This window comes from Rhopalosiphum maidis, chromosome 2, assembly GCF_003676215.2.
Source record: "Rhopalosiphum maidis isolate BTI-1 chromosome 2, ASM367621v3, whole genome shotgun sequence".
Taxonomy (NCBI): Eukaryota; Metazoa; Arthropoda; class Insecta; order Hemiptera; family Aphididae; genus Rhopalosiphum; species Rhopalosiphum maidis.
Window position 1 is genome coordinate 83259823 of NC_040878.1, and position 21714 is coordinate 83281536.

General features: G+C 31.1%; 1 protein-coding gene across 3 annotated transcripts; it reads left to right on the forward strand.

Moving 5' to 3' along the window:
* Nucleotides 1-4358: 4358 nt before the first annotated feature.
* Nucleotides 4359-20896, forward strand: LOC113554831 (probable chitinase 10). Of its 3 annotated transcripts, XM_026958888.1 has the most exons (38): nucleotides 4359-4452; nucleotides 8253-8415; nucleotides 8727-8818; nucleotides 8884-9048; nucleotides 9121-9309; nucleotides 9369-9646; nucleotides 9718-10023; nucleotides 10089-10215; nucleotides 10284-10337; nucleotides 10403-10585; nucleotides 10647-10776; nucleotides 10833-10974; nucleotides 11098-11325; nucleotides 11391-11589; nucleotides 11961-12073; nucleotides 12158-12380; nucleotides 13410-13886; nucleotides 13948-14132; nucleotides 14205-14409; nucleotides 14495-14631; nucleotides 14692-14820; nucleotides 14851-15103; nucleotides 15166-15345; nucleotides 15414-15625; nucleotides 15740-15875; nucleotides 15939-16081; nucleotides 16147-16332; nucleotides 16400-16525; nucleotides 16592-16727; nucleotides 17537-17822; nucleotides 17895-18028; nucleotides 18119-18330; nucleotides 18457-18592; nucleotides 18681-18823; nucleotides 19219-19404; nucleotides 19483-19676; nucleotides 19859-20141; nucleotides 20201-20896. In XM_026958888.1, exons 2-38 carry the CDS (start codon nucleotides 8255-8257, stop codon nucleotides 20291-20293), a joined length of 6762 nt encoding a protein of 2253 aa, XP_026814689.1. In that variant the 5' UTR covers nucleotides 4359-4452; nucleotides 8253-8254; the 3' UTR covers nucleotides 20294-20896. The 3 variants fall into 3 exon arrangements, with proteins under 3 accessions (XP_026814689.1, XP_026814687.1, XP_026814688.1); XM_026958886.1 differs by having other exon boundaries at nucleotides 14692-15103; XM_026958887.1 differs by lacking the exon at nucleotides 4359-4452 and adding an exon at nucleotides 5294-5404 and having other exon boundaries at nucleotides 14692-15103.
* Nucleotides 20897-21714: the final 818 nt, after the last annotated feature.

Below are 21714 nucleotides of genomic sequence, written 5' to 3' on the forward strand. Positions count from 1 at the left end.
TGCTAGAACATTTCAATAAACTCGCCACTATAAAGTTTAGATCTTTTATTTTTTATACATACGACTGAGAATAAATACGGTGTACCTAAAACTGAAAAAATTGTTTCAATAAGACTTTGTAGGACCGATTAAGTCTCTTTTAAAGTAATTTAAACGATATTTTCAAACGATAGTTTACATCGATTACTTCACAATATTATAAACCACCACAGTTCTGAAATCCATTACATTAATATTAACGTCCATATGGGTAAATTATTAGCTTTTAAATGTATTTTCGAGATACGTTAATTATGTATATGAGCTCCTTATGTGTATTGAGGTGTTAACATAATATTATTTATACAATAACGACGATGTAATAAATTGAGATTATTTTTTTCAATAAATAAAAAGTTTTAGAAGGATACTACTTATCATGCCATCATGGTAATATTATTGGTCAAGTCAGATATTGGTTATTTATTTATTTGCAATATATAAATTAAAATATCATTGATATTATTCTAATAAACAATAACTAAAAACAATTAAGAGGGAATAAGTATAACAAGTTAAATGTAAATAAAAATATTTTCAATAACTTACAGCAATTCTTTGTGATTTAACAATACTAACTTGAATTAATGAAATACATTTATATGTTCAATGTTAAACGATCATATTTAAGGAAAATAAAAGTAAGTATACCTACTATTCCATTGTTCCTATTTTTTTTAAATTCTTTTTTTTTTTTTTGATTGTTATATAAATTGTTTACTTTTATGTTTAATGTATTAATGTCTTTACGTATAACATACCTATAAAAATAAATAAATAAATATATACCTTATTTATCTAGTTGTTATTCCTATATACGGGTATATACTCTTTGATAGGTGTATCTATCTAAAAAAAAAGCGGCAAGTTATAAATGTAAACTTTTTATTATTTGTTCAACCTTTTTTTCTATTGGTGTTTTTACTTTTAATGTGAATCGTTTTTCCTAAGGGTAGCCAAATAAAGAAATAAAGAAGTTAAAGAATTTAGATCACGTTATTGAATGTGCGCAAGATTATTCTCTGGGAGTTGTAATAATATACATCTCTGCAGATGCAGACTAAACTCGAGTAGTCATATAGTAGGTACATCTAATCTTCCTTGGGATGAAATATACATGTTGCACTATTGCGTGTGTGTATATATATATATATATACATTATACTTTAACATCGTACGATATAATTGATAAAGCCTTTATACTCATTTTATTTTTGTTGAGCGTTTTAGTTATTATGTGCTTTCTCGTAATTAATTTTTAATGCATTTGGTAAGGACTGATGAAAACCTCCGGAAGTTCGAAAGCTGTTGTAAATATATCCGTCCTGTGACAAAGAGAATGCAGTATTTATAAAAAATAACAATAAAAATCGAATCATAGGTAACTATTATTTTTAACAAATTTAAAATTATTTTTTTCATTAATATTGAATAATATTTATTTGTTTTATTTATTAACTTAACATTTAACATCATTATTATAGTGTAACATAATTGTGCACTGTAAATATATCATTATAAAATGTACATTGTACCTAACTTGAAAAAAATAAATAATAAATCAAAGTTCTACTCAATAATAATATAATGTAGTGTTGAAATTTGGTTATTCGTGCTATTGATGTAACTTGAATGCTTTGGTAGTTGATGGTGGTCCATACAAAACGTGTTTTTGTATAGTCAAATTATGGCGTGTTGCGTCCTCTTAATGAATAATATTTTATTTCTTATGGCAGTGTGTGTCATTATATTATGTGAATATAATTAAATTTTAGTACAAATATATTAAAAAAAAATAAATTTAAGTATACACACGATACAAATAATAATAATTATTACTAGAGCTCATTTAGTACATATGTATTAATTAATTTCAAATACCAATTTTAAAATAATTATTCATGTCTGAAAATTTAAATGAATTACACGTTTAATTGTATATGAGAACATGGGACTATAATTATTACTTTATAATAAGTACATTTTAATTACCAATGTAGTTTAGTAAGTGATATAAAATTTTTTTTAAATAAAAAAATTATTAAAAATAAACCTTTTGTTTATTATTTACCTTTATTATTTAATCACTATTATAATTTAACTGTAGATATTTTATATGATGATGAATTTATTATAAGTATATCATGCAGTGTTTTTAATTTAAACTCTATTTACAGTTGATCAATGAATGATTTAAACTTATAAATATTATAGTACCTATTTTATAGTAACTATTATTTACGTCCAGCACAGTTAATGCGTGGTAGATTTATATGATTTTTACCTATTGTATTGATTTAATGTCAGTATTATTTGATATAAATGTATTATAATTTAATATTTATATTTTTATACGCGGTGTATGTATATTAAGTTATTTTTTACATTTAAAGGTTTAATTAACCTTGAAAATTACCAATCCACACAGAAGTACACAAATTATTCAATTGCATTTAAAATAACTTCAGACTTAGTTGTATCATGATCTTTTTTAAACATTCACATCCATCTCGCATTTGATTATAATTCTTTCAAGGTCTAGGATTTGGTCACGCTAATAATTTTGAAAAAAAGTAATGGGTGAATAGTTTCCTGAGAACTCCGCTTCAACGTGTTCCATTGCAAGTAAGTATCCAATACAATTTAAACTCATGAGCCATACTCAATTTGATACACATAGAATAATGAATGAAAATATTAGTCAGTTCATTCAGTTTATATCATATTGTACGAGCTTCGTTTTAATATAAATCTAAAACGTATAATATAGTTTTTTTATAAGACGCACCTAATACTACAATCATTCGATGTATAAAATTCCTTTCGACATTATACGGACAGAAATAAAGGTATTGTGTAGTAATGTAGTAATGCCTATAAAATAATTGACAACACTCGATAAGTATTTGTGTTTCAGTTGAATCATTAGAAAAATATTTATTTAACTTTAAAAGTAAAATAATGTAATAAACGGTAATATTTTACAGACTATATAAGTTACAATAAAACGGTATATGCTGTATTTAAACTAACTAGTGTTGAGATTAGTCATCTATAATCGCATAGGTATAATACCTACTTTTTAATATAATGTCAGCCAAAATTAGCTTAGATACATACCAATTGTCTGATTTGAATAGGTATACTTATCTATTCTGTTAAATAACAAAACATTCGATCACAGTGCCAAGATTTTTTTCACGACTTAACACCCGCAAAATCCAAGTACATTTTTCATTGTTAAATATTATAATTTAACACCTACCGAATAAACTGAACAGTATATATTATAAGTAATAACTGTCGTCATAATTTTGTCACCGGAAAAAACTTATAGCCTTATAGGCTCACCATTTACAATACACCAAAACAGTTGCTGAAATATTCATTTGAGCTGAAAAATATGAATTTAGGGTGTGTGCAGACTGTATTATAGATATAAAACACTTCATCATTTTTGAAATGGAGAAAAAAATATTCGCATACCTAATTATTTATTATAATCTTTGAACTATATTATTATGATCACATTTAAAGCTATACATAATAATAGCCGTGTTGTCAAATATAATTCGTTCAGTCCAAAACAAGTAGGTAAACAGATACGTGTAATTTTATTATTCATTTTTTAATGTATAACATATAAATGACCGTCGCTCTCGTGAAACATAAAAAAACAGATAAATGTATTATTAAAAGCCTTGGATTTTAATTTATGGAACATATAACATAATTGCAGCAAACGAGTGGGGTTATTGATTCCATTATTATTACGTACAAACCGATTCATCGTATATTATTGCGATTAGACTACTTATTGTTCTTCCGATCTATGAACCGTGAGCATGATTTTAGGGCCTTATAGGCAATGCGAGTGACGGCGCGCGTACTGCGTGTCGTACATATTTATATATTGTAACTGCAGTTCCGCGGTCTCTCGCGACGACGGTGTGAGAGAATTCGGCAGAGGAACAAAATCGTAAAACGGACTCTGCGAATCGATTTTTTCGGAAAAATCAAAGCGCATTGGAAAAATTACGGGGCATTACGTCGGCCATCGTCGGACTGCAGCGCGACAAACGTACCCGATCGCCAACCCGGGATATCCCTTTCCAAAACACCAAAGCCGTCGATTGGTCGCGGAGGTTCCGGTCGCGCGCGCCCACCGGCCCGGCCGATCTCGTATACCCTTTCCGGACGACCTTGAACCGGTCGGTGGTCACACACACTCCCCCCCGGACGACGATCGCTCCGGCACGGGGTGGAGACGCCGCTGCCGCCGTGACCGCGGAGGCTCGCCGACATCATTCTACCGCGGTCCGCGTCGTCCACCGGACATAATATCATGCCTGGTCGTGTCAGTCAACCGCCAAAGCAACCGCCGCTGGTCGGCCATCAGCAGCACCACCACAGGTATATATTATAGTAATAATTATGAGTTCGAATATCATACATATTGTAGTGTTTCGTAGCGCAGTTTCGATCGTATAATAATAATAATAATAATAATATTGTATTAACGTTATTACCATTATTTATCGTAGTCGTACAATCGAAATATTATTTATCAATAATTATCGTCAAATCGTCAGCATTTGTAATTTGTAATAATATAATGCGCGGTATTGTACCGTTGATTAATAACAATCAGTAGTGGTGACGCGACGTCCGAGCACTACGGACACGCGACGTGAATCCTAAAACATATTAACACAATAATATTATTAGAAGTAAAAAATCCGATACGTTTGGTGATCGGAAAACCCGCGCGGGTGAGGCCAGTGCGCGACTCGTGCACGCAGGACGTGGTCGTCGCCGTCACGAAAACGCATCGCTGTACGTTATTGTAACTCATCAGTCGTAAGTCACTATTACAAATAACAATATTTAACGTTTTCGTCTCTAACCGCTTTTACACCATTTCTGGAGGTGTTTTTTATTTCCTATACAAATATCGTTTAAAATCGATCCCCCTACGACTTTTTCGTCGGTCGTATACCTAATAATAGTATACATCACATTCGTTTGCCGTTTACAAGTTATACAAACACGTACGTGTGGAGCCGCGTGTTAGACACACTCACTCAAGGATTACAGCTCAAATCGTTTTGTTTACTCCCATCCCGATCGCCCGCGGTTCATCTACGGTGTACATTAAGTGTATATTATAATGTATATATTGTTGTGTTTTTAATCCGTTCGGGATTTAATCCGATTCGGGAGTCCGACGTGTCAGCGACTTCTACGTAGATAGACGTACCTGACCCGTAAGATATTAATAACTATAATCTTGAGCTTTTATACGACGCGACCATAGCTCCACCCGATCAGGTCTTTCTGTCATCCAATGTGATTTCAAATAGAGGTACGTAACATAATTGTTATCGGTTTACATTGCATATAATTATTATATTATTGAATATATAAATAAAATCGCCATCTCGAAATTAATTTGCATGTTTTTTCGTCATTTGTCGTCTTAATGTCTGCGGATTTTTTTTCAATATTGCATTTATAGTTTCTTTGTTGAATAAAATATAAAATTGTGTTCAACACATTCGATATTAACTCATAATGATATTAAATCTCTATTAAATCGCAATCTCTCTTTATAAAATGAAATCTTAAAATATAATATCCCTGCATTTATTTGCAATTTTTGTCATTTGTCATCTTAGTGTCTTCTCATTTTCAAAATTTTTATAGTTTCTAAATAAGTACATTTTTCTGACACCTCATAAGATAGTTTTTTCCAATTTTTTTCCACGAGGTTTAATAAATAATCAAATTGCGTTTATTATAAATAAAATATGATTTTACAAATTGACATTTAAAATTAAAAATTTTTTCTAATCTTTGTGGTTTGTCGTTTTACTGTTTTCATACGTCTGTTTTTTTTAATTATTAAATTAATTGATAATTATTTTACTTGGAAAGATTTCATACAAATATAATGTATGTTCTATGGCCAAAAAAATATAATACATCAATTTGTATTTTGTATATAATATTGATTATTTGATTACCTATTTTTATAACTAATGGCTTGTATAATATTGTATTAAAATAATGTAATCTTGTGCCAAGTGGAATTCATTTTTAAAATTGTGTTTGTATTTATTCGTATGAAACTTGCACGAGTTTATGATTTGATAAAAAAAAAAAAAAAATGATTGTAGAAGATTATATAAGATGATGCAAGATGACGTACTTGTGATTAATATTTTAATTACTTTTTAGAAATGTTTTGGTTTTTAAGAAATATATTATTGCTTGTTACCTAGGGAGGTATACTTTAATGTATTTACATTTTACATAATTATTAACTGTTAAAATATAATTAGATATTATACACTTTAACTACACGATGTCTTAGATTTAATAAAGTATATAACTTATAACTCAATTTGAGTTTATTTAAAATATTATATAGAATATTAGATTTTACTTTATTTTAACTTCAAAGTAAAATTAATAATGTGTAATTGTTGTTAATTCCATTGTTAAATATTATGCTCCAATAAGATTTTGTTTCTTATTAAGTAGGTATTGAAAGTTTAGTCGAATGTTTATCCTTTTTTGTTCTGACGAAATTCTACGATTCTAAACCGGAAATTCCAACGCACGTACCTATTGGTATTTTTTTTTTATTAATTTTGTCGCTTTACTGAACCGCTTGAGTTGGAAACGAATAAAATGCATTGTCGCCGATATACGTGTATCGTTACAACTTGAAAATATTATAATCAAATTTAAAAAAAAAAAATGAATAAACAAAACACTAAAATCATTCTAAGAACCATTCTACGTTATAAATTATAATGTACTGAGGCGTGGTGCCCCTTTTATTACCTACGTTATACAGCAATATAATATAAACACATTTTTGGTATTGTTTTTACACGCTATAGATACGTAAAAAAATCGCGCATCTGATTAGGTTCGATTGTTTTACGCATAGTAGCGGTGGCTGTTACTCATTTGGCGACGACGGTAACCCGTCAGCCACTATTATTGACGCACACTGAGCGTCCGTGTGTTATTATATTACCCCGAGGGCGAATATCAGCGGCACATCTGTAATGTAATGATCCAGTTGTAATGTTACTACGGGCGCGTCTCTGCGCGATTATGTAGATTTGTCTGCAGTCCAATTAATCGACCGATCGCCTCTAATACGAGATAATTACAGAATTTGCCCCCGAGTTATACAGTAGTAGCAGCAGCATTACATATTATTATATATGTATAATATTATTGTAGTTGCCGTCCGAACAGCGTAGCCCGGGCTTTTTTGCACTTGACCTCCCGCAGTAACTAACCTGTTGTCCATATGCATTAATACGCGTTTGATACATATCGGTATGGAACATCTATAGAGAATATGTGCAGTGTAGGAAGTGTTGACAGATTACACGACAAAAAGGTATTTACTAACGGACGTCGGCGGTTAAAATACGACTTCGGCAGCGTTCGTAAAAAAAAAATTGATCAACCAGAGATACAATGATATATATATTATTTATATGAAATAAACATTATTTATTATTACGACCTTGAAGTCACTTTGTGCAGTCTAGTAAAAAAAAAAAAAAACTCAACTAAAACGATATGTACCTATACTCGGAATTCAGATCGAGAACAAAATCGAACATCGTGAATTCTAACTTTTGTTGTAATAAAAATAAATAATAAGTAAAACTTATTTTTATTAATAATGATTGGACTAATGGTGTCATACTTAAGTCATTAATTTGGGGTGAAAAAATTTGATTGCTTAATTTTATACAGGTAGCGAGCTAAAATTACATAACATATTATACGTATTAAAAATATTAAACTAATGGATCGATTTGTAACGTAAGTGTTCGTGAGGGTCGTGAAACCACTTTTTTTTTAACGAAGATTCGAATAATCCTTAATTCTGTGGGTCAACGTATTTACATACTCCGCACGAATATTAAACAATAAGACCGTCACTAATGCGTTATTGCTGTTTTTTTTTTATAGATAAATAGCGATTTTTTATGGTATACAAACATAATTTAATTTTTTTATATATATATTAAACTTTTCAAATGAAGGTCTATAGTACATAATATTATATTTTGTTTGTATTACGGTAAAATCTAAAAATGATGCAACGTGATGCGTTTTGTTCATAAAACATAAACGCAAATACGTGCAATGACGCTTATTTAAAATATTTTCAGCTATGAGGATCATCGGTGTTTTGTTTACCGTTATCCTTTTTTTCGTACCATCACGAGGTTTGACGTACGTAGATGGAGATGAATCACCCGATAATTGGAACAAGGAATCCGATATTTTACCAAGTAGAGCGGCTATTGAACGAGTACCTCATCAGTTCGAAAGGTAATTTTTGTTGAAATAATAAATTAAAATGTGTTCATTAATGCATAATATATTTTTATTACTCTAAAAATTGATGTGGTGACGTTAATATAAAAGTCACTTATGCTCGATATAATAAAAATTCCAATTACACTCATGCGTAAAATACTTAATACATATTTTAATTTAATTTTAAACAAGTATTTATTTAAAATTTATAATTTACATATTCGTGTATGAATACAAATTATATTGCAGAATATAGTAGTTCTATTTTCAATCAAAAGTATAACCATGAAAATAATGAAATAAAATATTTCATATGTCCTCAGGTACAAAATCCATGTCCCTGTTCGCGATGCTGTTGAAAAACTGCCATCAAAAAAAGATCCATCACCCTCAAAATATAGACTAGCGTCTGGAAGTAATGTTTTTTATTTAAATCTTGAGAAAATTTTATAATTTTTTTTTTATAATTAAAAATTTTAGGTGCTAACGTTTTTTGTCATCTGGACTCTACACAATATCATAAAAACCAAATTCCTCAAAAGTTGGAACAAATCGTATTATCTTCATGTACTCATATTTTGTTCAGTTCTGTAGACACAAATTTTGATACTATTGCAAACAATTGGTATTCTAGTCAATCAAATGGTATAAATATTAGAATAAACATTTCATGTATGTAGCTTATTTGTTTTTATTTACATTTTACTATTTTTTTAGGCACTTTTGCTTCAATTGCACGTTTAAAAAAAAAAAACCCTTCGACAAAAATATTGTTATTAATTAATGAAATTTTACCCGAAAGTGTGTCATTTTCGAAGAGAGATTTTATTATTTCGGTTTCGGAAGTTTTGAAAACTAGTGGATTCGATGGGCTAGTGTTATCGGATGTTGCACCCTCAAATTATAGTAATACATTTTTATAATTATGTTAATTTTTAAGTTTCTATTACTAAATACATTTTTAGACGAGTTTGGTGAAGACGAAAATATTAAAGAGGAATTTCCATTATTGATTGAAGAATTAGCCAGTGTGCTAAAACAAAGAGGATGGTCATTATCACTAATTGTACCTCCAATGGACCAGACGTCACAAAATTATGATACCAAAAGAATTATTTTAAATTTAGATTTCATTATTCTCAAAAGTTTTGATTTCCGGCAAGACAATGAGAAAATTATTGGTCATCATGCTCCTCTATACAGCGCGGTAGATAGGGATCCATCGTCAAAGTATCGTAATGTGGTAAATATTTTAAATATTCATTAAATTATATGTCATATCAACAACATATAATACAAATTTGAGTTTTAAAGGATTATATGGTGAAACATTGGATACACAACGGTGCTGATCCGAATCAGATAATAGTTGGAGTAGCATTATTCGGAAGAAGTTTCAGATTGACTGACCCTAAACATTTCCAACCAGGTTCTCGAACAAACGGTGATGGATATGCTGGTAGATGGACAAAAACGTCTGGGTTCCTATCGTATTACGAAGTATGTGATCGTGCAAAAAAGGACGATTGGAGACAGTATTCGGACAAATCCGGTTCCCCGTTTGTTGTTAGAAAAGATCAATGGATTAGTTATGAGAACCATCACAGTTTAACAAAAAAAGTACATTAAATAAAAAGTCTGATGTTCGATTTAAAATAAGTTATAACACAATTATTGTATTTTAGCTTGAATACATGGAAAAATTGTCATTAGGAGGAGTTATGTTGTGGTCATTAGATTCAGACGATTTCAATGGACTTTGTGGCACTCCCTGGCCACTTGTAACCACAGTTAAAACATATATTAGTAATGGTGAGTTTAAATAATGTAAAAAATATTTTTGTACTATTAAATTAAATTCTGTTCTGCTATTTTTAAAGTTAATAAGAAAAATTCCATGGCGAATGATCTACGAGAAACACCATTACAATATGGTAAATATTGCATTAGAAGGCTATAATAGTTTGATTTTGATACCTAATAGTTAATTGATTTTTAGATCTAAACAAAAAAGTGGTATGTTACTTTGCCAGCTGGTCATGGTATCGTTATGGAGAAGGCAAATTCGCTCCAGAATATATCGACAAAAATCTATGTACTCATGTAGTTTATGCATTTGCTTCTTTAGATCCTAATGATTTAACAATAACATCGGGAAATGAATGGGAAGATTTTGAAAATAGTACGATTATAATTATAAAAATTACGTTTAATATAAAGTAATAAATATTTTTAATTTATAGAATTTTATGAAAGATTGGTGTCCAATTCAAAATCTGAAGATATTAAAATTATGATCTCGATGGGTGGGTGGACTGACTCAGCCGGTGACAAGTATTCAAAATTAATCAGTAGTGGAACTACTAGGAGAAAGTAAATTTTTATAAAAACATAGTTAAATAGATTAAAAACAATTGATTGTATTGTAGTTTTGTAAACTCTGCTGTTGCATTTTTGAGAAAATATAATTTTAACGGTCTTCATCTGGACTGGAATTATCCAGTGTGTTGGCAAGCTGATTGTACTCAAGGCCCAACTTCCGACAAAACAAATTTTGTTAAACTCATACAAGTATTATTAGTTTTTATATTACAAAGCTGTACTACATATAAAAAAAAATATGAAATAAAATATTGTTACTATTTTTATTTAATATTCTATCGATATTTAATTGATTTTTTTATATTATCATAGGAACTTAAATCGGAGTTTAATAAACAAGACCCACCGTTTGAATTATCAGCTGCGATCTCCGGTTATGAAGAAATTATCAAAGAAGCTTATGACTTTCCAAGTTTAAGTGAATACTTAGATTTTATGTCGATAATGACTTATGATTATCATGGATCTTGGGAAAATTCTACTGGACACGTGAGTCCGGCTTATTACAAAGATGGTGACGAATTTCCTACTTACAATATGGTATGTCAATAGAAAACAACATAATGTTTTTGTAGTTTCGATAAACAATTTTTACATATATTTAGGATTCCACTATTAAGTTAGTACGGAAATTGGGCGCAGATCCGTCAAAAATTGTAGTAGGTCTTCCGTTTTATGGTCAGACATACACATTGTCATCGAATTCAGAACACGGACTTGGTGACCCTGCTAAAGGATCAGGATATCCCGGTGAATATACGCAGCAACCGGGAATGTTGGCCTACTACGAAATTTGTAACAGAGGTACAATACAAATTACATTAATCAATTTTATAGTATCTATATAATATAATATGTAATATACTGTATATATATAAATATAATTTTTTGTAGATTTATTGTGTAAGTATATCGCAAAATAAATGATTATTAATTGTATAAATATGTACAACTTTTTCCTTAGCTTATTTAAAAATATGCGTTAGCATTTTAAAATTATTTATCAAACCCAATGAATGTGAATATAAAATCTTTCTTGCATAATTAATAACGCTATTATTGTTTAGTTAAAATTAAATATATTTATGATAGAAAATGGTTATTACTTATTTAACGGTAGTTCACATTCATATATGCAATTTTCATTTAATATTAATATTAAATTTATGTTTTAGTTTCTAATGAAAAATGGCAAGTATCGAGAGATAAAAATAATGGATTTGATCCATATGCGTATGAAGGGAATCAATGGGTTAGCTACGACGACGAGATATCAATTAAATTAAAGGTACACTGCAATAGAAACATTAGAATATTTTAGATTTTAGATTTTAAGATAATGTATGATTGATAATAAATCATTTAATTTCAGTCTGAGTATATAGTGAAGCAAGAACTTGGTGGGGCCATGGTTTGGACAATTGATTTAGACGACTTTAACAATATATGTTGTAGAGGCTCTTATCCGCTACTGACAAAAGTTAACGAAGTATTTAAAAGGATTCCAATTAAATCGTCAAATTTAATATGTAATAAACCAGATTACCCAACTACACCAAGTTATCAGATTCCTACGACTACTGAAGAAGGACAAGGTGTGTATTTTATAATTTAAATTAGAACGAAATAAAATAATGTAGACCCAGTATAAACCTACTATCCGTATCTACCATATATAGGTAATAAAATACTGAATATATTGAATACAAGTATGCAACTACCACTTTTTACTGGCGCCATTTCAACGTAATTATCGGCAGTTTAAATTTATATTATTCTACTGTATACTCAAATTTTACATACATAATGAATACAAATAAATATAAATAAATACAAATAAAAAACTCTTAAATGCTCATTATATTTGACAACATAATTGTTTAATCATACAAACTAATCAAGTAGATACAGTTTTACATATTTTGTAGTTAAATTAATCTAAAAACAATTATTAAAATAATTTGAAAATAAATAACTCTCTTTCTATGTATATATATATATATATAGATATATTTAAATAAAAAACGTTTATTTGGCTATCAAATGATTCATCAAGTTGTATTTTGTTAGTCAAACGTTTAATTTTTGCATAGACATAGTTACGAGTTAATCCTTATTAGTTTAATGAATTTTTTTTTATTTAACTGTAAATATAAATGTAATAGTGAAAAATATTAATACTATAATAATAATGTATAATTTAATAATTATAATCTAAAATATATGGGCGTCTGTCAACTAATAAATAAAAAACAAGTTTATAATTATAAGTTTGATATACATTTTAAAACAATATCCATGATTATATACTTATACATAATTATCATAAAATTATATAAAAATATGTAATAAAAATGAATTTTTTTTTAAATTTTTTTTCTAATAATACCCCGTGAATCCGATAAAAATTCAATAAATATCGTTTAACAACAGTTATTAAATTTGGCAACGTAGAAAAAAAATTAAATATTTTAAAACATTCCGTTCTTTATCGTATTTTACTACCAAAATCGTGATGTGAGTTTATCGTTTATTAGTAGTATATAATTATAACAATTAATGTAAAAATTAAAACTTATTATAATTAATTCCCATTAACAATAGTATATTATAATTACCTATAGGTTCTTGGGAAGAACAACCGTCATCAACAGTATCAACAACACAACCTACAAGACCGACGACAATATCGACAACACAACCACCTACTAGACCAACAACACAATTTATAACTAAACCACAAACCCGACCTTCGACGACAACAACAACTACCACGAGTACAACAACGACTACAACCCCTTCGACAACTTCAACTACAACCACAAATAAACCAACTACTGATGAAATAATTGAAAATGAACAACAGACAACTCGCAAACCATCTGTAAACCGTCCTTGGTGGTCTGAGTACCATACCCAAAGACCAGAACAACAAGAATCGTGTAAACCAGGAACGTATCAATCTTCTAAAGACAGTTGTCAGAACTATTATCAATGTAAAAACGGACGATTTAGGAAATATGCGTGTAAAGATGGATTGCTGTGGAATAGAAATGCCAACAAATGCGATTCTTTAAGAAATGTTGACTGTAATGAACCTAGTGAGTGTTTGGCTTCATAATGATTAATATATGTTAAAATTAATATTAAAATTATTCACAGCTAATTCTCAAATTTCCGAAGTAACTACAACTACGACAAAAAAACCAGTTACTACATCAAGACCTACAACAATAAGACCAACCCCTACATGGCGACCAACGACAACAACAGTCAGGCCGGTCACTACATGGCGACCAACGACAACAACAGCCAGACCGTTCACTACATGGAGACCAACAACAACTGTAAGTCATAATATAGTTAATTTTTAAAATTTCAATTTTAAAATACTGATTTATTTTATGTGTATATTAAAGACGCAAAAATATAGAAAATGCGTTGAAGGTGAATATGTTGCTGCTATTGGTGACTGTACTTCATACTTTGTGTGTACGTACGGTTATTTCGTGAGACAGTTTTGTTCAGCTGGTTTGGCTTGGAACGATCAAAAGAAAATGTGTGACTGGAAATATAATGTGTATTGCAACTACCAACGTTCAAATAGTATATTTATGTACACTAGTAAGATTGAAAAAAAAATATAATTTCAATAGTTTTGTCGTTCGATAATTGTTATTTAGTAATTTTATACTTGACAATAATATAGGTATGTTAGTCAAATCTTCGGTGGAATGCCAAGAGGGTGAATTTGCGTCTCATTCGGGAGATTGCAACAAATATTTACAGTGTTTATGGGGAAAGTTTAAAGTTAACTCATGTCCTGCTGGTCTCTATTGGAATAATGTAATATTTAAATAAAATAATGATTATGGTTATCGTGTAGTAATTTTTTTTTGGTTACAGAGGCTTAAGCTTTGTGACTGGCCAATGAATTCTGGCTGTATGCCGTCTCAAGAAATTAACACTTACCCGACCAGTGAGCCAGAAATCCCATTATCACCTAGTCAACCGTCAAGTACTGAACCAACCACGAAGCCAACTACTTCAAAACCAATAATAACAAAGCCAACTACTTCAAAACCAATAATAACAAAGCCAACTACTTCAAAACCAATGTCAACAAAGCCAACGACTTCAAAACCAACAACATCTACTTCTACGACAACTGCTACTTCGGAATTAACTACAGAAGAAAATTATATTCCATGGAAGCCGACAACTGGAATACCTACTACGGAAGATCCGTGGGCATGGAAACCTACCACTACGACTGCTGCAACTCTTCCCACGACCCAATCAAACTATCATTTGACAGGTAACTTAAGGCAAAAATTAAATCTTATTACGCCTATAATACTATTTTATTTTATCTTGTAGGACAGTATAAAGTCGTATGTTATTTCACCAATTGGGCGTGGTACAGACCTTCACCTGGTAAATTTTTCCCAGAAGATACAGATCCAAATCTCTGCACTCATGTAGTATATGGTTTTGCAACTCTTGATTACACAGATCTAGTTATTAGAGTATTTGATTCATGGGCAGATATTGATAATGGTACACGTGAAGTTAAAAATTGATTAAAAAAAAAAAAAAAATTATTTAACATCGATTGTATTTTTTAGGTTTCTATGAACGAGTAGTAGCACTCAAGCGACGTGGTGTTAAGGTATCTATTGGGTTAGGTGGATGGAATGATTCAGCAGGTGATAAATACAGTCGTTTGGTCAATAATCGTGCCAGTCGCAAAAAGTTTATTAACAATGTACTCGATTTTATGTATAAATATGGTTTTGAAGGTCTTGATGTCGATTGGGAATACCCCAAATGTTGGCAGGTAATAAAAATATATATACGTATATAAATTTAAATACAATATTTTATACAATATATTATTGTATCATATATTTATTTTTATTTTATCAATAATATTTAAACTAACAAAATACAGACCAATTGTGACCAAGGCCCAGAGTCTGACAAAAATGCATTCTCCAACTTTTTGATTGAGCTTAAACAAGCTTTTAAACCACATGGATACTTATTATCTGCTGCCGTTTCTCCTAGTAAAGTAGTCATAGACTCGGGTAAATATATTTATTTGTTTAATATTTTCACAATCATTTTATTTAATAATACAATTACTTTAGGTTACGATGTGCCTATATTAAACCAATACTTAGATTGGATTGGTGTAATGGCTTATGATTATCATGGTCAATGGGATAAGAAAACTGGTCATGTTGCTCCAATTTATCACCATCCGGAAGACGACATTTCGTATTTCAACTTGGTAAATAAAACAATATAATACTATAATGCGATTAAATTATCTTATGCAAATCAATTTTTTTATAGAATTATACTGTCCATTATTGGATCGAGAAGGGCGCAAGTAGTAGGAAAATTGTTCTTGGGTTCCCATTATACGGTCAGTCGTTCACGTTATCTAATCCTAAGGTACATGGATTAAATGCCCCTTCTTCTGGGGCAGGAGAAGCTGGCTCATTTACTCGATCTGCTGGATTTATTGCTTACTACGAGGTAAAAATCTATAACCGTTTATAATTTCAAATAGTTGTTTATAATATAAGATTATGTTATTATACAGATTTGTCGTAAACTAGCCTCTGAGCAATGGACTGTTGTTCAAGATCCACAAAATAGAATGGGTCCATATGCGTATAAGGGTAACCAATGGGTAGGATTCGACGATGTCAAGACAGTAGCGCAAAAGGTCAATGAGTTTATTGATTAACAAAGCTTAAATAATCAATAATGTCTTAAATATATCTAATTTTAGGCAGAGTACGTGAAATCTATGAATTTGGGAGGCGCGATGATTTGGGCTTTAGATTTGGACGATTATCGAAACTTATGTGGCCAAGGACATTACCCACTTCTCAGCACTATCATGAGAACACTAGGTCAAAAACACGGTAAGAATAAAAAAAAATTAATATTTTAGTAGCATTAATAATACTAACACTAGAAAACGACATTGTATAAAAAAAAATTGTTTACATATTTTTTTCGAGTGTATTTATCAATCGCATGGTAATAAATTCATGCGTATTTAATATAGCTTCATAAACCACAGATTTGTAAAGAATATCTTTAAGATAAATTTCAATTTCAATTAATATAATAAGATATAGGTGTGTTACTTTTTCCAACTAGTCGACAAGTCATTGTAACATTTAACAACTTTAGTAACACTACCTATTTATTCGGAATTTTCATCCGTCATCTGCACATATAATATAAGTATTTATATAACTATATATGGAGTCACCTATTGTTATTTTGATTTTTTAAATAACACTCAACACGATCATAATATTATGTTCAATAAAAGTTTAAATCGAAAAAAATGTATAATACAATTTAATATTCAATATCGATAATAGTATTTAAATACTATTTAAAATACAATTTAAATACTTGCTTGTTAAATTATTTTTTACGAGTAAAAGTACAGTATATACAATATATAATGTAAACCATCATAAGTCATACATTTTAGTTGTTCTACGTTTCTCATCAATACTGTGGTATTGTTATGACATTGTGTCACTGTCGTATACAACTATAAACTATTTATTTTACACACATTATAATCCTATGTCGATCTAGTGAATCTACTGTATATCTGTATACATACTAAAAATAATATTAGAAAATTCAAAATAATATAAAAAAAAAATTAAGTTATTTGTTCTTAAAACTTTTTTCTTTATTTATACAGGTCATCCAAATACAACTCCGATGATACCTGTAACAAATAAGCCGACGACATCAACGACTACGTTGTCATCACCGCACTACAACACCTCGACAACCCAAGTGTCTACAACCACACTGTTACCGTCAAGACCAACAAAACCTACGTACACGAGGCCGCCAACGACGACAACAACGACTACGACTACTACCACGACGACCACAACACTAAAACCAACAACGACTGTTAAACCATCAGCCACGGAATACTTTAAAGTGGTTTGTTATTTCACCAATTGGGCGTGGTACAGGTTCGTAATGATTATTGTTGGAACGTACAACTATCGATGAGTCCGTCGGTTTATTTCGTTTGATCTTTTTAGACATAGCGGCGGAAAATATTTACCAAGCGACATCGACCCGTCGCTTTGCACACACATTATTTACGGGTTCGCAGTACTGGACAACGATGAGCTGGTCATCAGGGCGCACGACACTTGGGCGGATTTCGATAACTGTACGTTTTCGGTGCCACCAGCTGAGGCCGAACTGAGGGGAAGGTAGACGCACGAAGATTTCTAATTTGCGTTTTCACGTGTGTTTGCAGTTTTCTATCGCAAAGTGGCGGCGCTCAAGAAATTCGGCGTCAAGGTGCTGTTAGCGATCGGAGGTTGGAACGATTCGGCTGGTAGCAAATACAGCGAGCTGGTCAACAACCCGTCCGCGAGAACCAAGTTTGTGGAACACGTGGTCGGCTATTTGAAGCAAAACGATTTCGACGGACTAGATTTCGACTGGGAGTATCCAAAGTGCTGGCAGGTAATTAAACAGACGATCTGAGTGTAGAGATTTCGACAATCGTGGTTTGTCCTACGGACAAAATATTATAATATATTATTAACTGTTATCGTTAATGTGCGCCGTTATGGTTCATAATATAAACAGGTCGACTGCAAGCGGGGCCCGAAAAGCGATAAAGAAGGGTTCTCGAGACTATTGTTGGAACTGCGAAGAGCGTTCGACAAAGAAGGTTTCCTATTGTCGGCGGCCGTGTCTCCTAACAAAGTTGTAATAGACGCGGGTACGTGAACAATAGCAATAGTACAAATGTATAATACAAATACAACGGGTTGCGGTGTTTTATTCGATGTCGTTTGTTTCACGATTAGGTTACGATGTGCCACTACTCTCCGAGACGTTGGACTGGATATCCGTGATGGCCTATGACTACCACGGACAATGGGATAAAAGGACCGGACACGTAGCGCCCATGTACTCTCATCCCGACGATTTTGACATGACTTACAACGCCGTAATTATACAATCGTCATTTATTTAATTCAGGGCTGTTGAATTAACATGCATTTATACATAACAAAATTGATTTATTAAAGTATGTACTAAAAATTACAAAATGGTAAAACCGTTTGATTTAAAATAAATTAAAATCTTAATAATTAATGTTTTTAAAATAAATTAAATAAATTCAATGAATAATATTTTAAATTAATAAAAATTAGAAATACAACTTTTATAAACAACATTAGGAGTAATGACAGTAACGCGAAACAAAATATATTTAACCAACTCGATTAAAAGCGATATATGAGCAAAAAAAAAAAAAACATTCAGAAAATACATTTAATTCACAGTCCTGATCGCCGTTTATATTAATTATACATAAGACTACGACAAAACCTTTTTCAGAATTTCACGTTGTACTATTGGGTGAACCAAGGCGCGGATCCGCGCAAACTCATAATGGGTATGCCCATGTACGGTCAGTCGTTCTCGTTAGGTTCCAGTAAGAACAACGGTTTGAACGCACCGACCTACGGCGGTGGTGAAGCAGGCGACGCGACCCGGTCCCGAGGATTTTTGTCTTACTACGAAGTGAGTACCTATATTATAATAGTGTGGTGAATCGTCACACGAAGGACTTTGGTTTTCATGCGTTCGCTGCGTTTTTAGATCTGCCACAAAGTGTTGAAGCGCGATTGGCAATTGGTCCAAGACCCGCTGGGCAGGATGGGCCCGTACGCCTACAGTGGCAATCAATGGGTGTCGTTCGACGACCAGGACATGATCAGATTCAAGTCCGAATTCGTCGTGCGCAATGATCTCGGCGGCGCGATGATATGGGCATTGGACTTGGACGATTTCAAGTGAGTTAAAAGTATATAGTAAATAGTATATTATTATATTATTACTTATAACTAGGGTATACATTTGGAGGGGGCTAATCGGAAGTTTTAGGATGCTTAGCTTATGCAGTACGCGCGTATTACGGATAATAATAAGCTTAGGTATACGTATATATTATATGGTCCGACGGTTTGATTTTTAGAAACGTGTGTGGTTGCGAGACGTATCCATTACTGAAGACTATCAACAGAGTGCTAGGAAGGTTACCGGGCCCGGGGCCAGACTGCTACTTAGACCAAGAGCGAAACGACTTGGACGGGGTGGTCATCGACAACAGTGACATCGGATACGAAGAAGAACTGGGCAGAGGGCAGTGCACCGAACCGCTGTTGAGAGGGCACGGGACTGACTGCAACAAATATGTGATTTGCGAGTTTGGAACGTTGCTCGAACAGTCTTGTCCGTCAAATCTGTACTTCAACAAGGTAAGGAAAAAATCCTTACAATAAAGGCTCTTGTAAATCGATCGATAAATCGTTTTCAGATGAACATGTTGTGCGATTGGCCCGAGAACGTCAACTGCACCGAAAAGAAACGCGTGTCGTCCTCGCACAGACAAATGCAACTGTTACATTAACGAATCCCGAACCCCGTGGGAATGTGCCGCATCGATTAATTTAAGTCTACGGTTTAAGATACGACGATTATCATATTATAACTAAGTTTTATTGCAGTAAACAATTGAACTCTACATACTGTCCCTCAGTGTGTTCCCTTGGTCCGTTTCGCTATACCAAATAATATGTATCGCGACACGGATTGATGAGACATGTCGCGTATTTGTTTTTGATCTTAATAACTTTAAACCAAAATATTATTGTAAATAATTATGTTGTATGAATATTATTATTTTTTTATTATTGTCCAACAAAAAACTCCACGGCTAATGATAATCAAAATTATAAAACGTAGGTAGGTATATAATATTATTATAAAAAGCTAAAAAGTTAAAAAACACTTCGTAAATTTACACAACCTTATTTAAAATTCGTATTAATATTATTATTTTTATTATTAGTATTATATTTCCGATCCGTTCGAACTCTCACTGATTCGTAACGATATAATATCACTTCTGTCTCCTGTGCTCTGACGTATTGTTATAATAAAATTGATAATAATTTTATTCCTCTATCAATTTATATTAATTATTGTATGTAATATAGTACTACTATTGCGATTTGTGTGTGATTTATACCTCAATACCTGCGTTCAATTTAGGTCAAGTTTATACTTTTTATAGTGTTGTATTTTCTAGGAAACATTTTAATGCATGTTTTGTAATAATGTCTAATAGTTATTTCTACACTTACAGTTTTCAAACAAACTCGATTAAATGTGAACATATAATAATTACCAAGTAGTTGATAATAATTAATAAATTATTTTGATAATATGTTCCTGAGTACCGACTACTTAGAATCTACATTCATTAGATAAGTTTTATTGATAACGAAAATCTATAAATAATTTTAGATTTATTTTCATATTATACACGGATCGTATTGAACTTTCATTAAAAAAGCTATTTTCATTAATTATTATAATAAACGTTAAAAATAATTGGAAAATTAAAAAATGTCAAGTATTTTTAAATGTGTTTACTTGATATAATTTAATATATTGATTCGAAAATCAAAGACCAATACGAAATGAACAAAGTTTTCCTAAAACAAAAAAATAAATAATAAAAATCTTACAATACCATAAAATACGAGGTGTGATCGTGTTTCCACGTTTTTGCGCATTGAAATGTTGATTCTATATTTCTTTACAGCTATATAGGCTATATGTATGACCTTTGAACCACGTATCTATAAAATATAAATTACCTAAACTGTAACCAGTGTTAACCTTTAAAAAAAACTGTATTTGACAGATGAATTTCAAAGATTTTTTTCAATAAAAAATGATCAAATCTCTAACAAAAAACAACATAATCACACGAGTACATTACTATTTGATAATATTTTTAAATGTTGTAATACGTTTTTCTGC

What these genes read in the sequence shown, in the direction of transcription:
- LOC113554831 (XM_026958886.1), top strand. Translation starts at nt 8,255, where the DNA reads ATGAGGATCATCGGTGTTTTGTTTACCGTTATCCTTTTTTTCGTACCA. An exon ending in TAAAACATATATTAGTAATG is followed by an intron (nt 10,216 to 10,283) that starts GTGAGTTTAAAT and finishes CTATTTTTAAAG; the next exon opens with TTAATAAGAAAAATTCCATG. An exon ending in AATACCCCAAATGTTGGCAG is followed by an intron (nt 15,626 to 15,739) that starts GTAATAAAAATA and finishes AACAAAATACAG; the next exon opens with ACCAATTGTGACCAAGGCCC.